The following is a 10,000-nucleotide window of genomic DNA, read 5'->3' on the forward strand; positions in this document are numbered from 1 at the left end:
GTATGAAGTTAGCCTATTTTTGAAATTAGCCTCTGTATGAAGTTAGCCTCTGTCTACAACTGGGAAACAAAAGATTATATCACAATATATCTTTGGGGACGACGCTGAAGTTGGCTTCCGATTCAGAGCATCCGATTCGGCAGTTAAGGGGAAAGTTAAGGGACATTTAATTTACAGCGCTGAGCGAACAATCCTCCGTGTTTGAACCTCTTAAATCGCTGCATAACCGATTTATTTGGACTGGATTATCCCAGAGAGGCTAAAGATTCTTTATAACACAGTTTGAGATTTGTGAAACCTTAATTCTATTTGTGAACATTTAAAAAAAGGGAGATTTCAGTGCTTTTTTCTCATCTAGACCACATTGGACCAGGTCCTGATCTAAAACCCTAAAAATCTAAAAGTGTTTGGTTTTTGTGACCAGTTAGACTCATTAAGGCCATTGTTTCCCTTTATAAGTGCAACTACGGAAGTGGATTGGAGTCTTTCAGAGCCAGTGTAAAGCTTCATTAGTAATCATAGTTTTTCTCTGTCAAAAAAAGTATAAACTTGCTAAACATGCTCATGTCTTTATTATATTTGTGTTGCAAAGGTCATGCCACAGCATAACTTGTTTAAGAATTCAAAATGCAGCCCCCACTTCAATCCAAAAAGCATTCCAAATATATATCATGTGCAGTGCTCATTAGTAGCCGTCATCCCATGCAGTTTAAATATACTGGGACCCCAGCAAGGCAGCGTTACACTGGTGATACACGTGGAAGGATTTCAGGAGCCTTTTGCTTCATTTACATTATTTTAGTGCTTTGAGTACTTTTTAGAAATTCTAATAATGTATTTTTGAAAATGTATGAAACTAAAAAAAGTCTCCATACCTCTTAAATAACTAACTTTCTACGAATAAATTCAAGATGTTTTTAAGATAGATATATACATGTTCTGAAGCGACTGTGGCCTCAGGATGCTACCGACACAACATTCAATAGCTTTAGCCAACGAGCTGCTGGGTCAGGTGAGGCTGCAGCAGCTCTGTGGGTCAGGTGAGGCTGCAGCAGCTCTGTGGGTCAGGTGAGGCTGCAGCAGCTCTGTGGGTCAGGTGAGGCAGCAGCAGCTCTGTGGGTCAGGTGAGGCAGCAGCTCTGTGGGTCAGGTGAGGCTGCAGCAGCTCTGTGGGTCAGGTGAGGCTGCAGCAGCTCTGTGGGTCAGGTGAGGCAGCAGCAGCTCTGTGGGTCAGGTGAGGCTGCAGCAGCTCTGTGGGTCAGGTGAGGCTGCAGCAGCTCTGTGGGTCAGGTGAGGCTGCAGCAGCTCTGTGGGTCAGGTGAGGCTGCAGCAGCTCTGTGGGTCAGGTGAGGCAGCAGCAGCTCTGTGGGTCAGGTGAGGCTGCAGCAGCTCTGTGGGTCAGGTGAGGCTGCAGCAGCTCTGTGGGTCAGGTGAGGCTGCAGCAGCTCTGTGGGTCAGGTGAGGCTGCAGCAGCTCTGTGGGTCAGGTGAGGCTGCAGCAGCTCTGTCCCCTGATGTGAGATATAATCTGTCTATGTGGAGTTCTAAGGCTCTGTGCCTGTTAGCATGTTAGCCTAGCTCCTGCTGGGTGACAGACCGTAGAGTTTGTGATGGACTGTTACTGCTGATAAACTGGCAGAAAGAACATCATTGTGAGGCCTGGTCTCCTGAAAAGCAGGTGCAGCCTACCAACAAGAGCAGGGAGGAGGAGACTCATGTTGGCACAGTCATGCATTACAATCATAAAGCAGAACAACAACAGTTAGCCAAAAGCAAAGCAGCATGAGCAGAACACTGAGAACACGCTGTGGGGTCTCTTAGCAACGCGGTGCAAATTATTTATGACTGGATCATTTATTAATTGCTGATAAAGCATAAACAGTTAGTTGCTTTAACTTTAATAAAATGATCCTGTGAGGATAATAAGTTAATTTGAAGCAGACTGAGTGTCAGGGGGAGAAATAGACCCAAATGCAGGAAAAGGACTAAAAGGTCAGGTAACAAAAAGCGAGCTTTTTAAAAAGCACTGAAATCTCCCTTTTTTAAATGTTCACAAATAGAATTAAGGTTTCACAAATCTCAAACTGTGTTATAAAGAATCTTTAGCCTCTCTGGGATAATCCAGTCCAAATAAATCGGCTATGCAGCGATTTAAGAGGTTCAAACACGGAGGATTGTTCGCTCAGCGCTGTAAATGAAATGTCCCTTAACTTTCCCCTTAACTGCCGAATCGGATGCTCTGAATCAGAAGCCAACTTCAGCGTCGTTCTTTGGGGAGGGACACAGCCATTAGCCCAGATAAAGCACAAAGCGTGTGTTTCATCTGCAGAAAGTGTGTTCAACTTCTCTGCATATGTCTGTGAGAGGGTCTCTGTTCAGATACAGTTTGTGATGAAGATGAGCAATGATGCTCTGACAGCTGTGGCTCTGCTCTATGTAATACACTGCAGGGTCTTGTTAACTATGTTCGTTATTCTCGCGTCCAGGAGAGAAGCTTTAAAAAGAGACTAATTGAGTCTCTGAGAAGGTTCAAATGGGTACTTTCATTTAAAAAGGAGAGGTAATGTTACAAGCAGAATATTTTCAGTGAGAACAACAGCTGTGTTCTCGGGCTCTCAAGAGCGAAGGAAAGAGAGCGAGAACCACTTTTCCAGCTGTTATATATCCTCTGTTGGCTCCTCCCTGTGGGCCGGCTGGCGCTGCTGGGGGCCGGTGTAGGTACCATCTGCTCGGGGTACCATATCTGCTCGGGGTCATATCCGTCATATTGTACGGCAACTCAAGAGGGCCATCATACACGGTCAAATTCCAAACATTTAAACATAGCCTACACTTCATTCTTTACTTTGTCCGTTATTATATGTAGAAGATATTACTTTTTTCTCCATCATGTTGTTTCCATAGCAACAACTTCAAACAGGAAGTTAACCTAAATTACATTTAAGACACTGCAACGTAGAAGACATTACTTTTTTCCCCCATCATGTTGTTTCCATAGCAACAACTTCAAACAGGAAGTTAACCTAAATTACATTTAAGACAATGCAGCGAAAGTAACAAAAAAAATGTAAATTCCGTTTCACAGAACACAAATTGGGTTATTTACATAATTATGTTTACACTGTCGGTTGTTATATTTTAACATTCAAACATAAAAAACAACAACTAACCGCTAGCCGCAAAGCTAGCATCACTGCCACTGCTCCGTTTTCGGAGACTTTGCACACGTTTTTCACAAACATGTGCACACGCTAGGAGTATGGGAGTACTTCCATTCGCTTCGTCTTGATCTGTAGATGTGATTTGATGTGTCGTGTGTCTCCCAACTCCTCTCCAAAGTTCAGATATTTGAAAAAATACTCAAGGGAGTTTCCTGAATTTTCATGCCCAAAACCAAGCACTAGGCCCTGGGTAAATGAAGAGGCTGATCTCGGGCACTTTTGTCCACAGTTTGTATCTTGTTGGTCGAATGCACTTATTGTAAGTCGCTTTGGATAAAAGCGCCAGCTAAATGCAATGTAATGTAATGATCAGAAAACCCCGCTATACTCTAGACAGCGCCCCCGAGCACCCCTGGGTAAATTACCGTACAGCCAATCACAACGCGTGACGTCATTGGTAAGCGACGGATATGACCCCGAGCAGATATGGTACCTACACCGGCCCTCCACGTCTTTAATGTCCGTTGTTGCGTTAAACAGAGGATTTCGACCTTTTACATTCATTGCTTACTTCCACATGCCTTTTCTCTTTTCTCTTTCATAACTTTATATGTAACACATGTTAACGGCGTCAATAGCCACTTTAATGATACTAATGGACGGTAGTCCCGGATGTCGTCATGAAGGATTTTCAGAATAAAAGCTTTGTATTGAGAACTTCCGGTTTTTTCCAGAATAAAATAGCATTTAAACTGACGGTATGTTCTAACTAAATTATGCCATAAAACATTGATTTTAATTTCTAACAGTCTGCACTTCTGTTATAGACAGTTACATTCAAATATATGTCTTTAAAAGATAGAAGAAGCAGAACAGCTGAGAGGCTCTGTGGAAGAAGCAGAACAGCTGAGAGGCTCTGTGGAAGAAGCAGAACAGCTGAGAGGCTCTCTGGAAGAAGCAGAACAGCAGAGAGGCTCTGTGGAAGAAGCAGAACAGCTGAGAGGCTCTGTGGAAGAAGCAGGACAGCAGAGAGGCTCTGTGGAAGAAGCAGAACAGCAGAGAGGCTCTGTGGAAGAAGCAGGACAGCTGAGAGGCTCTGTGGAAGAAGCAGGACAGCAGAGAGGCTCTGTGGAAGAAGCAGAACAGCTGAGAGGCTCTGTGGAAGAAGCAGAACATCAGAGAGGCTCTGTGGAAGAAGCAGGACAGCTGAGAGGCTCTGTGGAAGAAGCAGAACATCAGAGAGGCTCTGTGGAAGAAGCAGGACAGCAGAGAGGCTCTGTGGAAGAAGCAGGACAGCAGAGAGGCTCTGTGGAAGAAGCAGGACAGCAGAGAGGCTCTGTGGAAGAAGCAGGACAGCAGAGAGGCTCTGTGGAAGAAGCAGGACAGCAGAGAGGCTCTCTGGACGAAGCAGAACAGCAGAGAGGCTCTGTGGAAGAAGCAGAACAGCTGAGAGGCTCTGTGGAAGAAGCAGAACATCAGAGAGGCTTTGTGGAAGAAGCAGGACAGCAGAGAGGCTCTGTGGAAGAAGCAGGACAGCAGAGAGGCTCTGTGGAAGAAGCAGAACAGCTGAGAGGCTCTGTGGAAGAAGCAGAACAGCTGAGAGGCTCTGTGGAAGAAGCAGAGAGGCTCTGTGGAAGAAGCAGAACAGCTGAGAGGCTCTCTGGACGAAGCAGAACAGCAGAGAGGCTCTGTGGAAGAAGCAGAACAGCTGAGAGGCTCTGTGGAAGAAGCAGAACAGCTGAGAGGCTCTGTGGACGAAGCAGGACTCTGACTGCAGTCAGATCAGTTGGAACTTACCAGCTGTGTAATGTAAGAACCTTTTTTAGCTTCAGTCTGCTTTCCTTCCATTTTCCTTTGTTCCATCCTAAGCCTCTCACAGAGTTCACTGCAGACACTCTTTTTCTGAGAGACCTGTACTGTTACCAGTCGGGCCCCCACCATAACCACTGCCAGCCAAATCATTATCCATGCCTCAATGACCCTCTGCAGGCTCTGAGGCCCGACTGGAGGGACTGTTGACTAGCCAAACACCGTGTAAACAACTTGAGAAGAAAGTGTGGCTGTTAAAACATGCAGAGAGTTTCCAGAGGGGTTCTCATGTAGTTCGTATGAGTGACTTCCTGTCACCTGCTGGAAACAGGAAGGAGATCAGACCTCAGTGAGAGTGTGAGCAGCGAATAGATGTAGGGTTGACCGGACTGTGTGCTGAGTCGGCATACTTCTGTTAGAAACTGTGTTCAGTTTAGCCACTGTCACACATGCATGAACTTCACAAATGGATCACTGCTGCTGAGCACCTGAACTGATGAGTGTCGCTACAAGCTACAAGCTAGCATATATGTTACTGTTCAGACTGCTACATTTCCCCCACAGTTATACTGAAGTCTACCCTGCAACAATATAGTGGTACTCGCTGTACCCGGGGGTCAGGATCAGGGTATTAAGCTGCATCATAACTCCCATGATGCTCTAGGTCACATTCAGCTCCCACAATGCACCTCCTGCTCCTGACAGGACTGGTTACCCTCTTGTTTTACATTTCTTTGTGACGCTATTTATAAGAACATTTATAAGTTATACTTTTATAAAGTGTTGCGGACATGACCCCAGCGTCGCCAGTGCAAAGGACGCCTATGCTCTGATTGGACGGCAGTGTGACAGGTCAGCATCACTGCAGTCTTCCAGCATGTCCGGAGATTTAAATAACCACAGCCTGCTGACCAGCTCACCACTGGCTGCGTCCACAGCTGAAGCACCAGCTCTATATTTCATGGTTGGGATTGAACTGCTGAGTCTTTAATGAAGACTGAACGTAATAAACTCTGTAGCTCTGTGAACGATTGAGGAGGATTCAAACTGCACTTTATGTTTATAAGATTCATTCCATCAGCAGCGTCTCCTCCCCCTTCAGGTCATGAAACATTTCTCATTATTAAATCAAATTAGCATGACATTGAAGCGTTGAAGCGGAGCGTGATGTGTTTCTGTTTTATTGCTTTGAGAGTGTCGTGCCTCTCCTCAGATGTTCATCAGATCTCTCTGTTCCTCCATAGCTTCCCATCCTGGTGTCCTCCGTGGTCAGTCTCTACTTCCTGGAGTGGACGGATGTGTTCAAGCCGGTGAAGTCTGGCTTCAACTGCCACGACCGCAGCCTGAGCCTCCCTTACATCGACCCCAACCACGAGGTCATCCCCTTCCTGATGCTGCTCAGCCTGGCCTTCGCCGGGCCGGCCATCACGGTGAGGATCCATCCAGAGGATTTAAATATCCTCCATCTTAATCATCTTTAACCTCAATATGTTGTGTGTTGACAGATAATGATCGGGGAGGCCATTGTTTTCTGCTGTACGTCTCGGAGGAAGAGTGGCGGGGGGACCGAGGCGAACATCAACGCTGCTGGCTGCAACTTCAACTCCTTCATACGCAGAGCTGTGCGCTTCGTTGGTACACACTCTTTCATTTCTACACACTGAGAGCATCTGACGGATCATTTAAAAAACATATGGCAAAGTAAATCTCTTCCATGGAACAAAAACCAACATTAACCAAACTGATGCTATGAGGAAGTGTGTGTGTGTGTGTGTGTGTGTGTGTGTGTGTGTGTGTGTGTGTGTGTGTGTGTGTGTGTGTGTGTGTGTGTGTGTGTGTGTGTGTGTGTGTGTGTGTGTGTGTGTGTGTGTGTGTGTACCTTTGTGTACCTGTAGCTTGTTCCTTCACATCCCGTCTTCTTTCCTCAGGCGTTCATGCTTTCGGTCTCTGTGCCACGGCCCTCATCACCGACATCCTCCAGCTGATGACCGGCTACCCGGCGCCCTACTTCCTCACGGTGTGTAAACCCAACTACACCAACGTCAGCTGTGAGCAGAATCCTTATGTCATGGACGACATCTGCTCCGGGGGCGACCCTGCAGCCATCACCCAGGGCAGGTCAGGCTCTTTGCATGTGTTTACCCTTCAAGTGCACTCTGGGTAATCCCCAATCTGATGGATAGGAAACAAAAAGGAAGATATGCTGAATAAAGTGAATAAAAGAAGAGCCAGTTATCACCAGGTTAGCAGTGAGTAGGCTTTGTGCTGTAGATCAGACTCTGTCTGTGGTACTGTCAGTACATGACGAGGTGGAGACACTGCTGAAGCATGACAGAACACAGCCGTATCAAACAGTGACAGTCTGTTTATTACACAGCGTGTCAGGGAATCTCTGGGAGTGCTCTGACCAATCAGCTGATGTTCTCACCCAGGGGGGGCGGGGACAAGGATGTAGGCAGAGCATCCCTAAAATGTATTTTAAGACAGGTTACTAAATAATTGCCATTGCTAAAGACGTTTGTGTGGTAAAATACCTGCTTTGGTTCTTCTTGGAAATAACTTTCATATATTTACTTCTTGGTTCCAACATAGATAGTGACACACACACACACACACACACACACACACACACACACACACACACACACACACACACACACACACACACACACACACACACACACACACACACACACACACACACACACACACACACACACACACACACACACACACACACACACAACTGCATGAATGCTCTAACTCATTGGAGTCATGAGCAGAGAGGAGGCTGCTCTGAGGAGTCGTCAGAAGTAGGTCATTGTGTTGGAGCGGAGAAACTGGGCCACAGGTTCACTTCATTATGGAGCACAGCTAAGCTGCCACTGCCACACTGCAGCATAGCACTGCAGTTCACACTTCGGCTAGAGGCATGCTATAGAGGTACACTAACATGCTATAGAGATACACTAACATGTTATAGAGATACACTAACATGTTGTAGAGGTACACTAACATGTTATAGAGATACACTAACATGCTATAGAGGTACACTAACATGTGATATAGATACATTAACATGCAATAGAGATACACTAACATGTTATAGAGATACACTAACATGCTATAGAGATACACTAACATGCTATAGAGGTACACTAACATGTGATATAGATACATTAACATGCAATAGAGATACACTAACATGTTATAGAGATACACTAACATGTTATAGAGATACACTAACATGCTATAGAGATACACTAACATGTTATAGAGATACACTAACATGCTATAGAGGTACACTAACATGTGATATAGATACATTAACATGCAATAGAGATACACTAACATGTTATAGAGATACACTAACATGTTATAGAGATACACTAACATGCTATAGAGATACACTAACATGTTATAGAGATACACTAACATGTTATATAGATACACTAACATGTTATAGAGATACACTAACATGCTATAGAGATACACTAACATGTGATATAGATACACTAACATGTTATAGAGATACACTAACATGTTATAGAGATACACTAACATGCTATAGAGATACACTAACATGTGATATAGATACATTAACATGTTATAGAGATACACTAACATGTTATAGAGATACACTAACATGTTATAGAGATACACTAACATGTTATAGAGATACACTAACATGTTATAGAGATACACTAACATGTTATAGAGATACACTAACATGTTATAGAGATACACTAACATGCTATAGAGATACACTAACATGCTATAGAGATACACTAACATGTTATAGAGATACACTAACATGCTATAGAGATACACTAACATGTGATATAGATACACTAACATGTTATAGAGATACACTAACATGTTATAGAGATACACTAACATGCTATAGAGATACACTAACATGTGATATAGATACATTAACATGCTATAGAGATACACTAACATGTTATAGAGATACACTAACATGTTATAGAGATACACTAACATGCTATAGAGATACACTAACATGTGATATAGATACATTAACATGTTATATAGATACACTAACATGTTATAGAGATACACTAACATGTTATAGAGATACACTAACATGTTATAGAGATACACTAACATGTGATATAGATACACTAACATGTTATAGAGATACATTCACATGTTATAGAGATACACTAACATGATGCACTAACATGTTATAGAGATACACTAACATGTTATAGAGATACATTAACATGTTATAGAGATACACTAACATGCTATAGAGATACACTAACATGTGATATAGATACATTAACATGTGATAGAGATACACTAACATGTTATAGAGATACACTAACATGTTATAGAGATACACTAACATGTTATAGAGATACACTAACATGTTATAGAGATACACTAACATGTTATAGAGATACACTAACATGTGATATAGATACACTAACATGTTATAGAGATACATTCACATGTTATAGAGATACACTAACATGATGCACTAACATGTTATAGAGATACACTAACATGTTATAGAGATACATTAACATGTTATAGAGATACACTAACATGCTATAGAGATACACTAACATGTGATATAGATACATTAACATGTGATAGAGATACACTAACATGTTATAGAGATACACTAACATGTTATAGAGATACATTCACATGTTATAGAGATACACTAACATGATGCACTAACATGTTATAGAGATACACTAACATGTGATATAGATACACTAACATGTTATAGAGATACATTCACATGTTATAGAGATACACTAACATGATGCACTAACATGTTATAGAGATACACTAACATGTTATATAGATACACTAACATGTTATAGAGATACATTAACATGTTATAGAGATACACTAACATGTTATAGAGATACACTAACATGATGCACTAACATGTTATAGAGATACATTAACATGTTATAGAGATACACTAACATGATGCACTAACATGTTATAGAGATACATTAACATGTTATAGAGATACACTAACATGATG

At 42.8% G+C, this 10,000-nt stretch overlaps 1 protein-coding gene across 2 annotated transcripts in view; it reads left to right on the forward strand.

Moving 5' to 3' along the window:
- The window catches only part of plppr4b (phospholipid phosphatase related 4b), a 22,205-nt gene that overhangs the window by 3,488 nt on the left and 8,717 nt on the right, over positions 1–10,000 (forward strand). Inside the window, exons 2-4 of one of the 2 annotated variants that reach the window (XM_079661657.1) lie at positions 6,213–6,398; positions 6,474–6,603; positions 6,897–7,086. In XM_079661657.1, the coding sequence (XP_079517783.1) occupies positions 6,213–6,398; positions 6,474–6,603; positions 6,897–7,086 (506 nt within the window). Of the gene's footprint in view, positions 1–6,212; positions 6,399–6,473; positions 6,670–6,896; positions 7,087–10,000 lie in introns of those variants that run through there. The other variant, XM_079661658.1, reaches the window with a different exon arrangement.

The sequence above is a fragment of the Notothenia rossii genome (assembly GCF_949606895.1).
Source record: "Notothenia rossii genome assembly, chromosome: 12".
Lineage (NCBI taxonomy): Eukaryota > Metazoa > Chordata > Actinopteri > Perciformes > Nototheniidae > Notothenia > Notothenia rossii.